Raw genomic sequence first — 22,621 nt, 5'->3', positions numbered from 1 at the left:
TAATCTTTTATTGGACCAACAGAAGTTGAACCATAAATGGCATGTGAAATAACTGCAGAACGGCAAGCCATGCTGCTGAGCTGGATTAGACTTTGCCACTGGAGAATCGCTATGCTCCAAGGCACAGTTGTTTAAAACTAACCTGTTAAGGCCCTGATTCAGCAAAGTATTTCATACATGCTTAAGTCCATTCCTACCTAACAAAGTGTTTAAAGCACATGCTTAAAGATAGGCCTATATTTAACCCCCTTTTGAAGGCTGTGAGCAGGTGCCAAGTGAATCGGCACCTCAGTCCCTTATCCGTTCAGGAGATGGTTATAAATCAAATTACAGAAGATACAAAGTTATTTGGGTGGCAAGTAGACCAGCCGGTAACAGAACCAGGGCTGCCCAGAGGTGGGGGCAAGTGGGGCAATTTGCCCTGGGCCTCGTAGGGGCCCTGCGAGCCCTGGCCCGGGGGTCCGGGTCTTCGGCGGCATTACGGCGGTGGGGAGCCCTTCAGTGCTGCCGAAGACCCAGACTGCCACCAGGTGAGTACAATCGCCGCAGCTCCCCCGCTTTGCCCCAAGCCCCCTGAATCCTCTGGGCAACCCTAAAGAGCACTGTCCTTCCAGGGATTTACTGCAACTATTCAACTGCTCTAATGGAGGAGTAGCAGGACTAAAGTCAGTGCGTTTGCACAGGTTCTCCTAGACAGCAGCGGTAGCCTGGTGCTCAGGACCTACACACTCCCCTTCTCATGTACACTCACTCAAGGGCCAGATACAATTTGACCTAATATGTTTAATGACATTTAACAGCCATATAAGGGATGAAGTGATTGTAAATAATAAATCAACCTTTACTCGGGGTACTTACTGTGCATTTCCTTCGGGAATCCTAGAAGGGTAGATTTAAAGAATAGTTAAGATTGCTAAGGCCCCAATCCTGCAACACTTATTCATGCATCTGACTTTATGCAACTACTCTGGTGAGTAAAGCTGAGCATCCATCTAAGTGTGCGTGGGATCGGGGACTAAAATACCATGCTACATGCTGCCTCTCTGCACAGCGGGACTCCCGTTGCTGTCAGCGGGAATGATGCAAGGCAATAGGTGGCCCATAGAATCTAGTAAATGATAAATTATTGTCCCTATTGTTTTAAAAAATAAAGGCCCAGTTCTGACGTTGAGTCACACGCGGGATCCTTCCTGGGTTCTGTGCTGCTCTGCTCGGTGCTTTAAAAATCCCTGACAGATGTAAGCACCATGCCTGAAGGGAGTCATCTTATTCTTCTCACCGGGCCTTTGTTTCTTTTCACACCCTCTCATACTCTCTATTATATATTACTTGACATCCTTTATTTTATTGTTCTCTTGAGAAATATTATTGACTCTTGAAACAGTGATAAGATCTGTTAATATAATCCACAATGCACTAGATCTAATCTAGAGCCTCTTTTAGAGCATGACTGAAATAGCTGCATTCCCAAATTAATCTCCTTTTGTAATCTGGTATCTTTGCTTCCCTTTTCAGGGTCCCCTTGGTTTGGATGGCAAGCCAGTAAGTAGTGTGTTAAGTGTCAAATGTACCATTTATCCATGAAACACGTACATGCAGAGCCAAATATTGTAGTAATGGAGCTCTGCATTATAATTATTACAAGGTGCAGTACAGCAAGGTCACTCTGTTTTGTAACACAGACTGATTTTAGGATTTACAAGATCCTAACTGTATTGGATCCTATAGGCCCTGATCCTGCAATTGGTAGCATCTGGGCAAATTGTAGCACTCAGGTGAAACCCTGTTGACTTCAATGGGACTAATCACAGTATATAAAGTTCAGCACTTTTGTAAGTTTTTACAGGATCGGGGCCTCTGTGAGCTTTTACTCTGAAAGGTGACTGTAACATAACGCTGTCATTCTGGAGTTCTGTGGCTTTTGAGTCTCAGTGTTATATATGCTGAGTTTACAAATAAAAAGATGTACCTTTCTAAGCGCCAGCCCTATAAACTCAATTTGGGACTGGTTGGGAAGCAAAATTGGGTTCTTTCCTTCTTGAACATAATCTCTGGTAAAGCAAATTATGCCCTCAGTAACATCTGATGAACCCCATTGCTTTCCATGTGTTTGCACAGATTGTTCCTGTAACTGGAACTTAAAAAACAACTCCATTGATGCACTGGAGGGAACAGAATCAAGTGCACACTCTTAGCTGGGTGCTATGCTGGGAGTAAAAAGTCATAATAAAATATTTAAACTGCAAAAGTGACCAGTCTTTCTGAATACACACAGTGCTGAGTAGGGGTGTACATTTCTCCAGAGTGGTTTGGAACTGGTCTCAGTGTGCACGATTATTGAAGTAGCATTTTGTGAATTATTGGGATGGGGCGCAGTCTGGAATTCATTTTTACACGATGTTCTCTTGACTTCTTTCTTTTGCTTGGAAGCCTATTGGAAATCCAGGTACATGTCTCCTTATTGTCTTTACAAAATCAGAGCCTTTTGATAACACACTGACTGAACTTTGGTCAGTTCTGATTTTTTTCATAAAGGATATTTAAGAACTGTCACTTGTATTTTGTTTTCAAACTGCATTTCCTTCCATGGTCACTAGAGGGCCGCATTTGAAATCTTTTCAAGCTACAAATCATTAAGTGACTATATTGAGAAAGGTAGTAGAGGCTCATTCGTTCAGTTGCAAAGTCATTCTAGATATTTTGTTAGCCACTTTTGGAGTGTTTCATTATAGCTGCAAATATGCTCTATTTCTGTTGCTATATTAAAAAAAAGACTAGTGGTAGAAAACAATTGGGGGTGAACCAACCAGTTAGATCAGTATGAGAGTATTTGCCTATTATTCAAACGAATCCAGAATTGAACTTTTTTGAAGTGTTGAAAAAGTTGGTGTTTATTTTTATAGCTATATACACAAAATTAATTTTCTGTGCTGTTCTCAATATTTTTTGGTCTATCTGGAAAAAAAATAAGCAGAAGTTTCATGAAAGAGCCAGGTCTTGTGTGTTTTCCAGCACCGTTTTCAGGACACACAGGATAGGATTTTCAAAGGGGCTGAGAGACCTAAGGGCCAGATTCTAAAGGTATCTAGTGCCAAAAGCTGCAGGTAGGTGCTTCGTGGGATTGTCAAAAGCATCTGGGCACCTAACTTCCATTGATTTCCATGGGATTTAGGTGCTTTTGAACATCACAGTTGGCACCTATTTAGGTACCTTAATACCTTTTTAAAATCTGGCCCTAAATGCCTAATTTCCTTTGGCTCCTTGGAAATTTTAGCCAAGAAGTTTGAATAGATTTCCCTAGGCTCCTTTGTTGTCAGCATACACATGGAATCAAATGTTTGCAGGATAAGACTCTGTGTGAGGAGAGGGGCATGAAACCCACGTGTTTTATAGTGTGATCTGCTTTTCTACAGGCCAGTAATTCCTTTGGTTCACGTAGTAAACATCCACCGACATACAGAGAGGCAGGATGTCAGGCTACATCATCGTAATGGCTGCTTCTGGCCTTAAAATCTATGAATGTCTGTAAGTAGGAGGTCCATGTGTAGAGCAAATATAGGCTATAACCCTGATCTTGCAACAGGCTCCAGAGGCAGACTCCTAAATCCCCTGCAATGTGGCTCTTCGCATCCATCAGCATGGACTCTCCTGCAAAATTGCAGCTCATGGCCCATACTTGTTGTTCTAAGGCTTTTTCCCCACCAGAAATGTTTGATGGTTAACTTTTTTCTTTAAAAAATAAAATAAAATTACCGGGTTTTCTTGGCCTAAAAGGAGAACAAGTGAATCTGATTTTTCTCTTTCCAAATCATATTAATTTCTTTAGCAGTAATGCTTTTAATTTCAACAAATGTTGAAAATGTTTAAAAAAAAAACCTCACTTTTTTGGTCCTTAAGGAAGAAAGGGGGAGGGGGAAAAAGAAAAACATAGCAATAGACTTAGACTGGAACCATTTTACATACTCCGAACCCACCTCATGCTTTGGTGGCAGTGGGAAGGGTGGGAATGGTCACTGGATGTGAATATCTTGAAGTAGTTTTGAAGAGCCAGCCCCTTCTGGCTTTTGCCCATTCCTACAGAGAACACATGGGAATAGAAAAAAGGCAAATGTGGTTTTAAAAAAAAATCCAAACCCAAGAATCTAGGGGCCTGGGTTGTGCAACATGCTGAGCATTCTGCTGTCCAATGGGATCTGGCCTTAAATTAGCAAAACCCTAAGGCAAAAGAAGACCCATAAATTAAAAGAAGAAACAGAAACCACTAACACATACAACATGCAGTACAGGATCCATTCTCCTCTCTGTGCGTGTGTTGATGTTGATGGTCAGAAGTTAAATTCAAGCCCCAAGGCTGGAAGAGACTCCTCTGGGGAGGCAAAAACCAAATGGGAAGGAAAAGCAAACATAGCCCATCAAATGGCTATACTGACACCAAGGCGCTCCTGAGCTTGTCCATGGAATGCCCTTGAAAATAAGGGGCCAACACTATGGCCCGAGGCCAGCCTTGCAGCGAATGGACTGCTGTGCAAGCTGGCAGATCCTTCTGCCATTGTGCCTCCCTTTTGACTTACTGGCTCCTCCCCACTCTGTGGCACATGAGGTCTTGCTTTAGCTAATGTTCATGCCATTAATTGTGCTGAATAGAAATGAAATTCTTCTTTTGCCTTATAACTTGAGTGAAACACACATCAGAGCATTTTTCATGGCTCTTTGGGGCTCTAACTAACCCATCTCTTCCTGCCCATTTTGGGGGAACAACAAATAGGCCAAAGAAAGCAGCCTGCCCTCCTTACATGTTTCAAACAGTTATATAATTGGGAATAACATACCTGGAATGACACACTGAGCATGTGTTTCTAGAAATGGTTTAATAGCTCAAGCAATGTCTTGCTTATAGTCAATATCAATATCATGTGTGTTGGAGATGCAGATTAAAATGCTTTTTCTGTTCTTTAGTCTGGGGGTTTCCTGCTGCTGAGAGGGAAACAGAATGGTGATCTCATGGGTGCTTCATTAGACATGCATCTTTTATGTAAAACAACATGTAGCTTAATAAAAAAAGAGAAATAGAGTTGAATGGGAATCAAATTATGACTAAAGAATCTTATTCTTTCTAGTCAAGACACTAGAGCAAAGACGTGTGTGCTGATCATGTATGCTGCTTTCTTATTCTGCTCTCGCTTATATTTGCAGGGACCTCCTGGACCAAAAGGGGAAAAGGTAAAGACTAAACTCACCAAAATGCATCTTTTAAAAGCCCTCTACAGTGCATTAACAAATACTTATTGTTTCCTGGGCACTGGGATTTTTTTAGTTAAGAATACCTAATATGGTAGAGTCCTGTCTTCTAATTGTTTCATAGTGCGCATGGAGCCATAAGGCTAAATTCTCCCTTTAGCTTGGCAAAATCCATGGAAGGGACAAAGTTACAGCAGGAAATGTTCTGAAATGACAGGGTAGAAATAGTGTCACGCTCTCTTCAGCGGGGGAAAGAATTAGCAGATGCTAACTCTTCCAAGCATACAAGCATCCCCATACAACTTGAGACATCCACATGCCATCCTTTTCTCCAGCAGCACAGACAGCTTAGTGGTTGTGCTCTCCTTTTTCCATGTTATGCTCTATCTCCCCCCACTGAGAATTAGAAAAGCCATGGAAAGGTGGCTACTGTTACAAAACTATCTTAGACCAGGCACCATTTTTCCATGTAGGTTACAGGCAGTGGCTGTGGGAGCCTTAGAAATGGAAAATACCTGAATTATCTGCTCATCTCTTGCCAATGCAGAATTGTTCCCTGTCACATTGTCTCAAGGCTTTGTCCGGCCTGGTTTTGAGTGAGTTAAGCTATGGGCAGGGGTGGCTCCAGGCACCAGCACACCAAGCGCATGCCTGGGGTGGCCTGCCAGTTGCTGTGAGAGCAGCAGTCAGGCTGCCTTCAGCAGCATGCTTGCGGGAGGTCCACCGGTCCCGCAGTTTCAACAGCAATTCAGCAGCGGGTACACTGAAGGCGCGGGACCGGTGGAGCTCCCTCAGGCATGCCGCCGAAAGCTGCCTGTCTGCCATGCTTGGGGGGGCAAAATACATAGAGCCGCCGCTGGCTATAGGGTTCTTGCCATTTCCCTGGGAGTACCATTTGTTCCACAGTCTACTGGCCTTGCACTCTGTCTTGCATGTCTGAGGTTTGAACTCTGATTGCTGTACCTTGCTGTTTTGTGTGACATGTAGGGTGAACAAGGGGACATCGGCCCAAAGGTAAGTACCAGTAGCACTCACTTGTTTTTCTAAAATACAACCAAACCCCACTATGATAAAGGAAAGCAAATCTATGTGTAATATTTGTTAGTGCAAGCTATAATGCAGTGAAGATTTAGAAAACATTGTATTCTACCATCAGTATTGATTCTTGGGCATCATTTTTTTTTCCCCAGATAATTATGGACTGGAGACATGAAAGCTTTAGTTAAGAACCTTCAGTCCTATGAGCCCAGGTCACTTTTGTATCGGTTTCCCATTACTAGATCTTCTTTTGTTTGAGAAAAGAGCACAAAGAAATACCATCAGCTTCCATGTTTCAGTTGAGACAACTATTGTTCTTTATTTGTAGTGTGGTCATACCTAGAGTCGTCAGTCAGGGATCAGGGCCCTCTCTGTGCTAGACACTGTACCCATACATATGGTGAAAAAGACTCTATTCCCACCCTACAGAGTTTACAATGTAAGTATTTGATGAGAGACAGCAAGTAGATACAAGAGACACATGTGGCAGTGTGAGGTACCAGTGAGGTTATTGGTGTTATAATCTCTCTGTGTCTCTCCCATTCTTGTGGATTCATTCCATGATCTATTCTCACTCACTTGTAATTGCTCTGGGCTGTCTCTGATTGAGGATAAAGGTAACCAGCCCAAGTGAGGAGAGAGAAAAGTTTCTGCCATAACGTATGGAAATTAATGACCTGTTGTGAGAATGACACAAATGCCTATTGTTTCTAACCTGTGAAGTAAGTCATTTAAAATAGAACAGTGTAGGTTCCTTCAACAAATATGTGGGATCAATCCTCTAACTAGAATGGAGCAGCTGGTTACAGGTATGGTAAGTGAAGGCTTAACATGTCAAGAAATAAGACGTGGTGCGGTTGCCATCAGACATGTGCTTTCCACAGTACTATGTTTTACTCAAGTGAGTAAAAGTTTAATTAGCCTGCAATGTATAGAGACAGGCTGAGCTGGAGTTCCTATGTCTGCCAGATGTGCCTGGGAATGCTCAAGATTGTAAAATTAGCGTGCACCTCTCTAAGCCTAGAGGCTGACACAGAGTGATAACCTAGGAGTTGGCTGTTGGAAGATGGCTCGGTTGCTGCTTTGATGTGTGGTTTCTTGGAATCTTCTTTTTGTGTTTAAATGCAGGGTAAGCATTTTGCTAAGGAAACCCGTATAAGTCCTTCCTGATTGTTAAATATACAACATTCTCCTTTGCACCGCTGTGTTCAGACTGCGTCTCTCTTGCATTCTGGCGGCTTTCCTTCGAGGCTGGAAGAGGTTGTTGTTAGTGGTTCTGTCACTTTAAGAAGATCTAGGACCCCAGGCTTCCTCCAAACTCTTCATCTGTGGAGTCTCGGAATATGCCACGCCACTCTGATTGTAGTACACAGTTAATATTATCATTTTAACAAAGAGTATTAATTACTGATGGCTAGGCAGCATGTGAGCTGGTCACAGTCTGCACATAGGGAGCAGAGAAACAAATTCCCGCCAATTATGAGATCACAATCAAAGATGCGTAGGCCTTGAAAAAAATCACACCAAAATGAGGGCTGCCCAGCTACCCAGCAGAATGTGGTAGGTGGACCCTTGAGATTCAGAAGTGAACTTTGGTTTGCAGTGTGCTCAGCAGGAAGGGTAGAGTCTGTACTAATACCTCTCTGCTGTATCAGGAGTAGGCGTCCAGAGGGAGTGGTGTCCATCCCCCAGAGGAACGAGCAGCAATCACAACGTAGGGACATGAAGGAGAGAAGAGTGGATAAAGTGAAGGGGCCTGAAAAGGGGAGGGAACTTTAGACCACCCCAGTGGCTTTTCCATATTACCCAATTAAATGAACACTTGTGTGGTAATTACTCTGTTACTGCACAGCACTGTCTGTGGGAAGTGTATTGTGAGGATATGCCAGGGGTAGGCAACCTATGGCACGTGTGCCGAAGGTGGCACATAAGTTGATTTTCAGTGGCACTCACACTACCCGGGTCCTGCCGGTCCGGGGGGCTCTGCATTTTAATTTAATTTTAAATGAAGCTTCTTAAACATTTTAAAAAACTTATTTACTTTACATACAACAGTAGTTTAGTTATATATTGTAGACTTATAGAAAGAGACCTTCTAAAAACGTTCAAATGTATGACTGGCATGCGAAACCTTAAATTAAAGTGAATAAATGAAGACACGGCACACCACTTCTAAAAGGTTGCAAACCCCTGGGATACGCTATCATTGTCTGTATAGAACAACAGTTTCTAGGGAAATTGATAGTTGATTTGCAGAGTTCCCTTTTGTTTCCTCACAAGCTTATTCTTGGGAACTTGCTGCAATGAACTGTGTTCTGCAGCAGAAGTGTTTTAGGTGTGTGTCTGAGAGGGAAAACAGAGCCCCTGTTAAACTGAGCCAGCAGACTATTAGAATTAAATTTGAGTGCACCTTAAAAAGAGGGTTTAAAGCTCTGGTGGATCTTGTCACCGTGCAGTTGTGGATTCTGGTATTTTGTGATAGGGTCTTTCTGCATCGCTGGGGTGAAGAATGAAATTTTTTCTTTATTTACAAACAAAATTATTAGGGCTGTCTATTAATCATCATTAACTCATGATTAATCAGCTTAAATCGAACTGTTAAACAATAGGATACCAATTTAAATTTATGAAATATTTTGGATGTTTTTCTATATTTTCAAATATATTAAATTCTGTATTGTAATTGAAATCAGTGTGTATTGTTTCTTATTACAAATATTTGCACTGAAAAAATGATAAACAAAAGAAATAGTATTTTCCAATTCACCTCATGCAAGTACTGTAGTGCAGTCCCTTTGCCATGAAAGTGCATAATTGCACTCAAAACCAAAACAATGTAAAACTTTAGAGCCTACAGAGTCCACTCAATCCTACTTCTTGTTCAGACAATTGCTAAGACAAACAAGTTTGTTTACATTTACAGGAGATACTGCTGCCGTCTTCTTATTAACAATGTCACCAGAAAGTGAGAACAGGCATTTGCATGGCACTTTTGTAGCTAACGTTGCAAGGTATTTATGTGCCGGGTATGCTAAACATTTGTATGCCCCTTCATGCTTCAGCACCGTTCCAGAGGATATGCTTCCGTGCTGATGACGCTCATTAAAAAAATGTGTTAATTAAATTTGTGACTGAACTTCTTGGGGGAGAATTATGTCTCCTGCTCTGTTGTACCTGCATTCTGCCATATATTTCACGTTCTAGAGTCTGGGTGATGACCCAACACATGTTGTTCATTTTAAGAACACTTTCGCTACAGATTTCACAAAACGCAAAGAAGATACCAATGTGAGATTTCTAAAGATAGCTACAGCACTCAACCCAGGGTTTAAGAATCTGAAGTGCCTTCCAAAAACTGAGAGGAGCGAGGTGTGGCACATGCTTTCAGATGTCTTAAAAGAGCAATACTCCAATTGAGAAACTACAGACCCAAATCACCAAAAAAGAAAATCAACCTTCTGCTGGTGGCATCTGACTCACATAATGAAAATGAACATGTGTCAGTCCACATTGCTTTGGATTCTTATTGAGCAGAATTCTTCATCAGCATGGATGCATGTCTCCTGGAATGATGGTTGAAGCATGAAGGGGCATATGAATCTTTAGCACATCTGACACTTAAGTTTCTTGCAACACTGGCTACAACAGTGCCATGAGAACACCTGTTCTCACTTTCAGGTGACATTGTAAACAGGAAGCATGCAACATTATCTCCTGCAAATGTAAATGAACTTGTTTCTCTGAGCGATTGGATGAACGAGAAGTAGGACTGAGTGGACTTGCAGGCTCTCAAATTTTACATTGTTTTATTTTTGAATGTAGGTTTTCTGTACACAATTCTACATTCATAAGTTCAACTTTCATGATAAAAAGATTGCACTACAGTACTTGTATTAAGTGAATTGAAAAAAACGATTTCTTTTGGTTTTTTACAGTGCAAATACTTATAATCAAAAATAAATATAAAGTGAGGATTGTACACTTTGTATTCTGTGTTGTAATTGAAATCAATGTATTTGAAAATGTAGAAAACACCCAAAGATATTTAAATAAATGGTATTCTACTATTGTTTAACAGTGTGATTAATCACAGTTAATTTTTTTAATCGCTTGACAGCCCTAAAAATTATATAAACTCCTCCTGTATAACTCAGAGGTGAGATCAGGTTACCAGGAATACACTTACTGGCTATGTGTGGTGGGAAAGAGACGTAGGAATGATCTTTGTGTTTTTTTTCTCATCCTCATGAGGAATATTTTGCTTTATTTGATATGGTGCAGAGATAATTGCTTGTTAAATGTTTACTGAAAGTTCTGAATCAGAGCTAAAAAGTTTAGGGCTTCTTCTGACAAGGTGTTGTGGCACTCGGCATTCCGCAGAATCAGGCTCCTAAGGTTGGATGTCATTTTATAAACCTACTTGGTGTCACAGTGACTGAGGTAAACTGACAATTCAGGGTAAAATTTTCGAAGGCTTCTAAGTTAGTTGGGAGCTTGTCTCATTTTTCAAAAGTGTCTCCTGAGTGCCCAAGTCAAAGTTTCATTGACTTTTAAATGGAGATTTAGGCTCCTAAGTTACTTAGGTCCTTTTGAAATGCTTAACCCGCCATCCTCAAAACACCTAGAGCAGATTTGGATTCCAAGATTTGTTCTTTTTCTCTTTGGATGAAGTTCACCCCTGTGCAGAGGGTCAGCACCAGGCTTAGGCACCATTTAAATTCCCACTCAAGTCCTCAAAATATGGTCTAAGTGGGGTGTGAGCCTTGGGCTGGATGTAGTTTCTACCCTTTGACCCTGATTCCAGATTATGAACTCTGTGGCTCTGAACAGAAACACCATTCTGTCCAAATAGAAACCCATAATGGCCTACATGGACCACAATGCAAGATCAGGGCCTATGTGAATTACAGAAGAGATTATTATTAAGGCCAGAAGGGACAACTATGACCATTGTCTGACCTCGTACAGAACATAGGCTGGAGAACCTTACCCAGTAACGTTGACATCCACCCCATAGCTTCTCTTTGTGCTATAGTATATGTTGTAGAAAGATATCCAGTCTTGTCTTAAAGACTGCAAGTGATGGAGAATCCATCACAAGCTTGGGTAGCTTGTTCCAGTGGTTTGTCACCTGTAGTGTTAAAAATTGCACCTTCTGGTTAGTCTGAATTTATCTAGCTTCATCTTCCAATCATTGGATCTCCTTATGCTTTTTTCTGCTAGATTAAAAAAGTGCCAAACAAACAAGGAGATCCTGTCTGACAAGAGAAAAACACAAGAGTCTAGTGATTGATGAGGTTTGACTCTCCAATGAGCTGCTCTGCTGTTTTCTGGAGTGTCGGTGGTGATGGATTAACTACAAAACCTTCTGAGTGATTGTGCAGCAGTTGTCTTATATAACTAAAAATAGGCTGAAAACAATTCACAGATGTTGTCAATTACATGTAAAAACAATGTGCATTCAGAAGTGTCTGTGTTATGAAATCTGTTTGTGCCCCAATTTCTCATTGTGTTGTGTCCCTGGGGAATCGGCAGCACAGTTAAGCAATCAGATTCTGGTGCTAAAAGTTTGTGGTTCACAAATAAATCAGATGTGTCTGGCTTTCTAAGGTACTTACTCACTGCTCAGGATCTCTGTTCCTGTCCCTAAAACTTATTGTCCTTTGATACCATCTGGCCTAAAGTAGTTCTGTTTCCATAACTTAGTCTGTATTGTATCAGAGGGGCAGCCGTGTTAGTCTGGATCTGTAAAAAGCGACAGAGAGTCCTGTGGCACCTTATAGACTAACAGACATATTGGAGCATGAGCTTTCGTGGGTGAATACCCACTTCGTTAGACGCATGTTGTGGAAATTTCCAGAAGCAGGTAATTTCCACGACATGCATCTGACGAAGTGGGTATTCACCCACGAAAGCTTATGCTCCAATATATCTGTTAGTCTATATGGTGCCACAGGACTCTGTTGCTTTTTAGTCTATTATCTCTACTGTCTCAGTGGTAACTTTGTTTCCTCGCTGATAGAGGAAGCTGTATCACAGCTCTGCATGATGATGATCAAAAAGAATCAGATAGAATAAATAATTGGTGGTAATAATCAAAAAGGATAAATAACTGGTAATGTATCCAATAAGAGCCTGATCTGTAAAACAGCATGGCTGGGAAGAGGGCCTATTTAATGTAAAGCTTAATACAAAAATAGTATCTCTATGTTGAGTATGGAAAGACTGGAAAAAATAAATACTCATGAATATTCTCGAAAACAAACAATGAAAATGAGATCAATGCAGATAAAAATTAACTACTAAAATTCATTGCTGTGCACTCTATTTCTGTTCTTGGGTGTAATAACCTTTATGAGGGCTTAATTTTCTATAACTGGCACCTATGTAAAATGCGTGCCCCAAACAGGTAATTGCATAAATGGATGTAACTCTTGCTCACGTAGTTACCTTATACAGGAGGTATTATGTGCTTATTTTTGAGAACTGAGTGGCCAATTCTGCAAACACTTACATGTGCAAGTAACTAGCCTTAGTAGTGCTACTCGTACGCATAAGTCTTTTCAGGATCAGTAACTTTAGCTGTGAACTTTTCTTTAATTTATTTACTGAGAGAGATGAACAGTAGATATTCATCTCATGTTGGACCCCAGCATTATATTGTGAGAGATGAACTGGCCTCAGCCAGATGTTACCATAGGGAATTTATTACCCACCATTTAAATATGCAGTTCTATTTCCCAAAGGTATGGTTATTCTCTCTACTCAAGCCCCCATTTTATCCACTCTAGATTTATAAATTGTTCCACATCCTATGATCTCATTTTCTCTGACAATACACATGTGTAGACAAGTAACTTACACTCAAGTGAGTGATGGACTTGGGAATATTTGAGCCAGTAGAGGTATGTTGTGTGTGGCCAGAGAGATGTGCGTTGTTCTTGGAAAGGAGAAAACATTATGCTTTTTGTGTGTGCATTACTGACTGGCCCAAGTAATAGACTTCCTAGTAGCTGGGCAAAACTTACTATGGTGGGAGTCATTGGAGGACGTCAGGTTAAGGGAAAGTTAAAGGAAAAGTTGAAAGCTTTGCCAAAAATTACTAAGCCGCTTCCCTGTCAGGAGGTAATAGCCTGGTTGATGATAGCTTAATTGACATCATATTGGCTTAGCAGTTTAGGAGACAGGAGTTATCATCTGGACATGTCATGAAGGTGTCAAGAAGTGTGCAACTCCATCTCATACGCACTCAGCTGCCAATAACCAAGCACTTTCACCTTCAGTTAAGTGTTCAGCACTTGTCCGCAGCATTGTCAGTGCTCCTTGAAGAAAGATGTTATTGATAATGTGTGTTATATCCCTCTGGTGCCTTGGGAAATTATAGAAACAGACACTGGCAAGCAACAGGCTGCATGGTTAAGCTGACAAAAATGTTCCCACAGTGTCGTTGAGATGGAAGTTAGAATAGTATCCCTTGCTCTTCTCTCAAGAAAGGAAAACTAGGTGATTTGCATTTGCCAAACTCAAATTGCCGTTAGAAAGTTAGAATACACATCTGCATATATAACTACATTCAGCTCACAATATTTTGACTTAAAGTTTCATGCACTTGAATCTAAAAAAAAGAGCGCTCTTAAGAAATGAAATGTTTGCAGCATTATTTTAGCTGTGTTTGGCCCAGGATATCAGAGAGAAGGTGGGTGAGGTAATATCTTTTATTGGACCAACTTCTGTGGAGATCAAAACTTGGCTCTTTCACCAACAGTAGTTAGTCCAATAAAAGATATTACCTCACCCATCTTATCTCTTCAGAAATTAAATCTCTTTTGCACTTCTCTATAGATAGATACATATGCCAGCTTAAAAAAAGCAGCAATGAATGGTGACATTTACTTGATTAGATTGTTTTTCATCCAGTACATTTGTGAGATTTATTAGCGAGTTGGGGGCAGATGAATGAATTAATATTCATTATATCTACTGAGGAAATATATTTGCTATCTTGAGATCGGGGGGTATCTTCCCGTGGGCTATATCTTCCATTGTGTGTTGTTGGAATATGTATTTGTTGCATAGTGAAACTCTGACATGTGGGAATCTTCTGCACCCTGCCAGCTCTGAATTCCCTCCTCTGCATTAAGCTAATGAAAAGACTTTGCTCTCATGTGTGTGTTTGCTGTTTACAAAGCCTCCAATTGAATCAATGACTTTAAACTCTCACTATTTCTCTTTCTTGGTTATTTCCTCCAGTGTCATTTCTTTATTCCTTGGTGAAGTTACTTTGTTAGATAATATTAACTGAACCTTTTAAAAACCACTCCCATGCTGTAACCTTTGTCTTGACTTCTTGATCTTTCACGCTCCACGTCTCGGTCACCTGGCTAGATGGTTTTTCCTCGCCTCAATCATGGATTTCTCTCTAATGACCAGCATGTCTTTAGCCGACGAATCCTTAAGGTAGATGTGATGAATCTACGTCTTCTGGCTTGCTGTGCTTCTTTCTGAATTTGTTTCCTTATTACCTAATAGCACCTTATTACCATTGTAAGTCATAAATACGATGAGCCAAATCCTGAGAGTCCTGCTCAGTTTTTAACTCAACCAAAATTCCATGTGAACGTAGTGGGAGTTCTGCCTAGGAGTGAAAACTCAGGCCTTGAGGGTCTGGCTCTTTGTGAGGGTCACGGGGGGAGGAGGGGATAAGGATAGTTCTATATGCTGTACTTGTACCATATAAATAATAGGAGTAATCACACAATGAAGTAGATCAGTCCAAATCCACAAGTCCTAACTTGAATTTTTACTTAGGCAAAATTCAATGGGAGATTTCCTGGCTGAGACAAAATTGGGTAGAGTCTTCAGGATTTGCAGTGGAATTTTCAAGTCTCTGAGTGATTTAGGAGAGTGAATCACATTGAATGGCAATAGGATTTGTGCTCCCAATTCACATAGGCACTTCTGAAAATCCCACCCTGGTCCCTGATTTGTGGGTGGACCATATTAAACATGATTGTGTTCCTGTGTTGTTCAGATTGGTATCCTGTCCAGATGCTGTTAAGAGTTATGATCTAGCCTTTTCATCAGGATTTTTACAGTTAACTCCACATGTCAGAACAATCAGCTTGCATCCTAAAGGCTGGGCTATTGGAGTTCACCAGGGGATCAGTAGCTGGTAATCTGAGTAGTGAAATTCATTCTGAGATCAGGTGTGCTCTACCTTCTGAGCAAGCTTTTCTGGCTGTTTAACTGAAACAAATGTACACTACTAAATTCTTTAGTGTTAAAATTGCAAGTAGAGACGTAGACTCATCTTTTCTTTATCTACTGGCAAAGTATGGTGCAAGTGGAGCATTTTAATGTCATTACACTTCAGTCGTACTAGAGCAATGGTTCTCAACCTGTGGCTGCTTGTGGCCCAATCAGCACAGAGCTGCGGCCCATGTGACATCCTCAGGGCCATAAGGTACTATTGGATGCGGCCCACAGTGATAAATAAGTTGAGAATCACTGTACTAGAGGGATGTCATTAAATATGTTTTGATTCCTTTATTATCTACTAAATGGTAAGTAGACATGATATCAAGTATGTGATTTAATATTCAGCTATTAATGTTTAACTAGTGTTTTCTATGCTCATATTTGCTATGAGGCCAAGTCCTGCAAAACTTACTCAGACAAAACTCCTGCTGGAAGCTGTGGGTCAAAACCCGGAATAAGAGATCAGTAAAAACTGAAAAAAAGGCCTTAATGGCCCGTTGGGAGTTATGTCTGAATAGGGACTACATGATTGAGACATTCAGTGTTAAACTCCACCGGGATAGTCTTTGGAAAAATATGGGTCAGGTCAAAGGGAGGTGCTGAGTACTCAGCACTTTTGAAAATCATGTTATTCAGGTGCCTAACTATGGAGCCTAAATTAGACACCCAGTTTTGAAAATCTTGGCCATGATCCCAATTATTTAACTTAGTTGGTCAGCCACAGAGCTAAAAGGTACTCTGCATGCCAATGAATCTTTACGGGGCAAACTTCTCTGGGGTATGTGCATAAACCATCAGATTTGTGCATATAGCAGAAATGAGAACTGCTTGGCAGATCTGAACAGAGAATTTTGACCTACAGCTGTAGTCTTCTAATTAAACACACCCCTGCATGCCATGGTGCTCTTGCGGACTTCAGAGGAATCTGAGTCTTTTCACAGGTTCTCTCAGCTATCTCTTATTTAACCAAACAAAACCTTTCAGTAGCCTACAGTAAATTCACCCAACCCATGCAGTGTCCCCATGCAGTGTTTGGGACTATTCTTCCAGTATGCTGTAATCCTTTACTATAAGGCTGAATCCAGGGCATTCACCTTAAAAAATCATCCAGTCAAATTTGCTTTATTGTCACCATGCATTAAAGCTAGGGTGAAATGTAATCCATGATCCACGTGGAAGAGCTCCCTTCGCCCACATGTGCGCACATGCACCATAACTGGCTGTCTTCAAATCTTAACCATCACCATGGGACATGCCATTCAAACAATTTTGGTGGTGCTATCAGAAAGACAGATCACCCTGGCATGCCCCCTGCTGGTTTCTCTCCTACTCAGTGTAGTTAGTTTGCCGTTAGCACTGGGGTCTTTTTCACATCACAATGTTTGTCTGAACTTCCTACAGGGTGATCAAGGTCAAGATGGAGCTGCTGGCCCGCCAGGTCTCCCAGGACCACCAGGTGCAAGGGGTCCCCCTGGAGATACAGGAAAAGATGGCCCCAGGGGACCACAAGGCCTCCCTGTAAGGAATGATAAATACAGAATATTCACATTGTAAAACAGAATGGGTGCTCTCTAAGAATGCCCACAGTGTACTTCATCTTGGAGCCACCTGGCACAGGGCCATGCCTGTCTGGGCCATGTGGCGGTACTAGTAGGGGAAGGGGATATTAGGAGCCTGTCCCCATCCTATGATGCTGCATCAGGATAGGATTCTCACCTAGCACTTGAGATCATTAGGAAAAGGAGCTATGACATAGGTAAATAAACTGTGGCTGCCAGGAGGCCAGGTCTGGCAGCTGGGGTGTCTGACTAGGCCCCATGGTCTCCAGCACTTGCTAGCAGGGGATGTGTGTTTCTCTTTAAAGAGACCAAAAGTGTGTACCCTACCTTGCAGCATGGCTGCCTGCCCACAGAGCCAATCCTGCATGGTGCCAGCACATTGGCTCTGGTTATTAGCAGTGCTCACCACTGCTAGGCTTTTAGCAGAGGGCAGGATTTAGCCCACAAAGTTTGAGTTTCTCTTTCCTTATCACAGCTGGAGGAGAATAGTCACCATAGGTGACCTCAGAGCTGCTTCTAGTGATTCCTCTGGATGCAACCTGACAAATGTCTTTAATTCTCTATAACTGTCTGGTCATTAGAGAAATGGTAGCTTCACAATAATTAATAAATAAATAAATAAATTATCCCAGAAAAGTTGTGGGCTAAAGATGGGAGGTGAGAGGGGAGGGAGATTGTGTAGTATTCTGAGCAGAAAATCAGAAATCGGAATATCTTTTAAAATCTATAAAAAAGCAAAGTTTATTTCCTTCCTGATGCGTAACCTTCACCCATCCCATTGAAAATCTCCAACTCACTGGTAATTCATTTTAAAAAAATCAGAATGTAAAATCAATGAACCTCTCAGTAATTATTTTTTAACTTTTTGGAGGATGAAGGGTTTTGGTGCAAATATCTGTAATCAACTTCACTGACTTGATTAACTTCTTTCCCCAGGGCTTAAAAGGAGAGCCGGGGGAAGCTGGAGTGATGGTTAGTAATATTCTTCCTTCTGTGTTAGTGTCAGCACTAATGGATTAATTATGCTTCACTGGTGTGGACTGTTTGCCTAGCTCAGAAGTGCATGTAGTTTTTGGCTTGGGTGTCCTATTTACTCCTCTCTATAACCACATAGAGCAAATTTATTTTGTTTGTGCCATTGCTTGCTAATTAAAAAGTACAGCGCTATTATGCTAAGCTACACACAACCAGAGATGGACAATTGTTGAGCTTAGAAAGTTGTACAGGAAACTGAAGCAATCAGATACTGCCTTGATACTTCAGCCCTCTCAGATGCACCATAAGACCCTGCATCACCATAAAGAAAAGAGGTGAGTCTCTCTTTCTATAGCTCTTCCATAAAGTTCCTTTGGCCCCCCTTTCCCTACCCCTGCCTCCTCTGTGATGTCCCACACTTCCAAAATTTGGATTCTAATTAGTCAAGGAAGGCCTTTTGTGAATTTTGGGGTAGTTTTTATTTCCACTGAGATTTTTTTTAATTGGTGAAAACGTTATTGATGCTACTTACCAGCGTCATTGCAGCTACGATGCCAAGATGAGTTTCACAAGGATCGAACTGTGAAAATTGGGAACAGAATCTGGCTGACAGATGATGTTTCATTGGTGCCATCCACTTCCCCTAGGACAAAGTTTATATTTTTCAGGGAAGGGTTAATTCTTAAGGGACACTGTTGGTAAATGTGGATTATTTTCACTTGTTTTCCTACACCTTCCTCAAACCAAGAAAAGAAGGTTGAGAGAAGAAAAAGTTCTGAGCATTGAACCATGTGGAAGGCCATGAAGTATTACACCTTTGCAGCATTAAAAAATATTAGGTTTTTGTTTTTTATTTTACACTGTGGATTACCTACTTTGTCATATGCAACAACAAGCAAGATCACTCAGCAAGGCACTGGAGTATCTGAAAGTTGGGCAAAGAACCATACAAAAAAATTATGCTGGGTATTCCAAGTAGAAGCAGGAGAAAAAGTAGAGAAATCACAGTGAAGACTGTAAAGAATTTATTGTCAACAGACAAAGAAGAGATGGAAGAGAGAGAGGGCCTCCTGAAGATACAGGAAAAGATAGCCCCAGGGGACCATCCTAGAGGGTGCTGCAAGATCTTTGCCGAATCTACTTGGATATGTTTGGTTTAGAATAGGTATCACCCACAGTGGAGTGGGTAAGGTCGTGTACAACTACAAAATGGGGAAACACTAGCTAGGTGGTAGTACTGTGGAAAAGAATCTGGAGGATTTTAGTGAATAACAAATTGAGTCAACAATGGAATGCAGTTGTGAAAAAGGCTAATATTCTGGGGTGTGTTAACAGGAGTGTTGTATGTAAGACATGGGAAGTAATAATTGTCTTGCTCTATTAGCACTGGTGAGACCTCAGTTGGAGCACTGTGTCCAGTTCTAGGCACCACATTTTGGGAAAGATGTGGACAAATTGGAGATAGTGGAGAGGAGAGCAACAAAATTGATAAAAGGTTTTAAAAAACCTGAAGAATTTTTTTTTAAACTGGGCATGTTTTGTCTTGAGAAAAGAAGACTGAGGGGGGACCTGATAACACTTCAGATGCATTAAGGGCTGTTATAAAGAGGATGGGGATCAATTGTTCTCCATGTCTACTGAAGGTAGGACAAGAAATAACTGGCTTAATCTGTAGCAAAGGAGATTCAGTCTAGATATTCAGAAAAGTTTTCTAACTATAACAGTAATTTAACTCTGGAATAGGCTTCCAAGGGACATTGTAGAATCCTCATCATGGGAGTTTTTAAGAACAGGTTAGACAAACACCTGTCAAGGATGATCTAGGTTTACTTGGTCCTGCCTCAGAGCAGGGAGCTCTTGAGGTCCCTTCCAGCCTGACATTTGTATGATTCTGTGGTGATGGTAGTTCATTTCCACCTGTTACAATGACTCAAACAGCTCTAAATTCATCTCAAACCATGGCATGAAGGGACTTCGTTCCCAGCTAGGTTCAGTTGTTCTAACACCCTTTGGACCATTCTCCCCTTCCTTGCACAGGATAGCCTCTTGGAAACCTGTCCGTTAAGATCCTGAAACCCACTCTAAATAACTGGTGTTGCTGACTCACAATGTGAAAATGGATCATGGGAGTTGTGCCTGTTTATGTCAGGGATGAATTCGCCCCAGCGCCTGGAATCTAGTCTATATTATCTCATAAACGGCTGTATTTACAAACTACTCTAATGCTGCTTTACTAACCAATCTCCTGCTTCCCCATCAGCAGATTTTTGGAAAGCATTGATGTTGTGGACAACCTCCATTGACCATATTTTTGAGCCCCACTATGGAATATAAAATAGCCCACATAACCAAGCTCTACAAGTCCACCTGTAACATTTCAATTATTTATCCTATGCGAAGGTCTAGCATGGAGTTATGGTACTGAGTCAGGTTCCAAAACAATTTATGGGACATTTTTTATACATAAAATATAAATCTTTAGAGAGCATTTTCTTTATTATTTGTGGGGTAAAGTGCATTGATACTGAGAATGTTTGTCTGTAGTAATGTTCATACATAATGAAAACAGACATAGGCATTCTTGCCATTTTCTACAGAGCTGTAAACATTTATAGCTGTATATTTTTAAATCCTGTTATGCTTTAATTTCCAAATAAATATACTGATAAATTTTACTTTTAACAGGGTGTAAGGGGACCTTCGGGGCTAAAGGTAGGTGGTAAATAGTTTATTATACGTCTAATTTTAACAAGGCAAGAATCTTCAGAATGCTTCTACATGCCTGGGTAGGGTTGCACACATTTTTTCAGTTTGATGTAATCTTCTCTTCATCAATTGCATCTAAGAATTCCAGGGAATCATATTGGCCATTACCTGGAAACTGAAAAGTTAATTTGTTGTTGCATCTTCTGGACAGAAAGTATCCTAATTGTTAAGAGAAGTAAAACAATGAAATTTAGAATGAGGAGGGGGAAATTTGCTTTTTTAATTTTAGCGTACTGTAGGCACACTGGATTTTTTGGGCATTTCAGGAGAAGATAATGAACATCAATAGCAGAACAAAATTTCTACTTCAACTGATAATTTAAAAAATGAATATGACTCATTACTATATTTCATGGTATCTCACTCTTATTTCCCTTCCTTTGTTTTTTTGTTTTTGAAGGGTGAGCCTGGTTTTCCAGGGAGAAAGGTAAGATAGTGATTCTTCTTTCAAAAAAAAAAAAAAAAAAAAGTGTTCATCACCACACAAAATGCTTCATGAACCATTTGCAGAAACAAGGTTGACCAGGCCCTAGTCATGGTTGGTTGCACTGATTCACACTTTATATTCTTCAGGATTATGATGATCAGCCCAGAAGCAGTAATTACGTTAGCCCCATTACAGGGCTCTCTGCTGGTGCCTGCAAGCCCCGCCCCTGCAGCTCTGATTGGGCAGGAGGGAGCCAGTGCAGCACGCGGAGACCTCGTCCACCTCTGTGCCTAGGGGTCACCCACATTGCGCCGGGAGCTGCCCCAGGAAGCACCGCCAGCCCTGGGACTTTGTACTTAGGGCCATATGTCCTTATTTTCCTGGATGTTTTTAGATATTTAAAAATTCCTCCCAGACAGCGATTTAAGAACTAAAAAGCTGGATATGTCCAAGAAAATACAGACTTATGGTAATCCTAACAAAGAATAAAACAGCCAAAATGCCACACAAGGCTGAAGGTGTGAGCCCTTTTGCTGAATTAATTGAAAATAAAAATGTTTTGAAACTGCTGCTCTCCAGCAGGCCAGCATTGGTCAGTCTGAATCTCTCATAGGACCGACCAAACAAAGACATCCCTATACTCTGAGGAGCAGAGCCCACTGGACATAGTCTCTGTGTTTGGAGAAAGCATACTCTCTGGCAAGGAAGGAGAGCAGCTTACACATACACACTGTCTGCTCTTCTACAGGAGACTGGCCTTTCATCGAGGAGGACAAGCTGTTGCTCTGAGTAGCCCACTGAAGACGAGGGAGCCTTGCATGAGCAATCCTGCCTATCCAGTTTTTATATCGATGCCCAAGTCTGTTCTATATCAATGGCTCCCAGAGAAATGAAACCAAAACTCCAAAAGGCTCATGCCTTATTCCATCCTTACTCCCCTTAAGGCAATCAAGGGCTTCTGTGTTTCTGGGGAGAATTTGGCTCCGAATCTTCAGTACATAAGGGTTAAACTCTGTCATTCTCTAGTCATGAACAATCTTTAATTTAAATGTAACAATGAAAGTAAATGATTAGCTAAACCTGTGAATCTCCTTTTTGACAACTTAGAATTCTTAGTGAATATAATGCATTCAATTTCCAAAACCCAGGCAGAATCTTCATGTAAATTATGGGCCAGATTTGCAAAGGCCTGTTGACTTCCAATCAGAGTTTGGCACTTAACCGGCTTAGGCTCTTATGTAAATCCCAATTGGCATCTAAAAACCCTGTAAATCTGGCCCTATCCCATGAGCACATCAGAGTTATGGTGATAAGTATAATTGAGCTCTTACTCAATAGTAACATTGGCTGGCATATTGCC

The 22,621-nt window shown here is 41.1% G+C and overlaps 1 protein-coding gene across 1 annotated transcript in view; it reads left to right on the top strand.

Moving 5' to 3' along the window:
- COL23A1 (collagen type XXIII alpha 1 chain) overlaps positions 1–22,621 on the top strand; it is a 340,946-nt gene that overhangs the window by 285,605 nt on the left and 32,720 nt on the right. The window contains exons 5-11 of the mRNA XM_075068309.1: positions 1,516–1,542; positions 5,194–5,220; positions 6,226–6,252; positions 16,936–17,052; positions 18,030–18,065; positions 20,754–20,780; positions 21,235–21,261. Coding sequence (XP_074924410.1) covers positions 1,516–1,542; positions 5,194–5,220; positions 6,226–6,252; positions 16,936–17,052; positions 18,030–18,065; positions 20,754–20,780; positions 21,235–21,261 — 288 coding nt within the window. The remainder of the gene's footprint in view (positions 1–1,515; positions 1,543–5,193; positions 5,221–6,225; positions 6,253–16,935; positions 17,053–18,029; positions 18,066–20,753; positions 20,781–21,234; positions 21,262–22,621) is intronic.

The sequence above is a fragment of the Chelonoidis abingdonii genome, chromosome 7, assembly GCF_003597395.2.
Source record: "Chelonoidis abingdonii isolate Lonesome George chromosome 7, CheloAbing_2.0, whole genome shotgun sequence".
In the NCBI taxonomy this organism is placed as follows: domain Eukaryota; kingdom Metazoa; phylum Chordata; order Testudines; family Testudinidae; genus Chelonoidis; species Chelonoidis abingdonii.
Note: the sequence above shows the minus strand (reverse complement) of the source record. Positions and strands in the feature narration are given on the sequence as shown.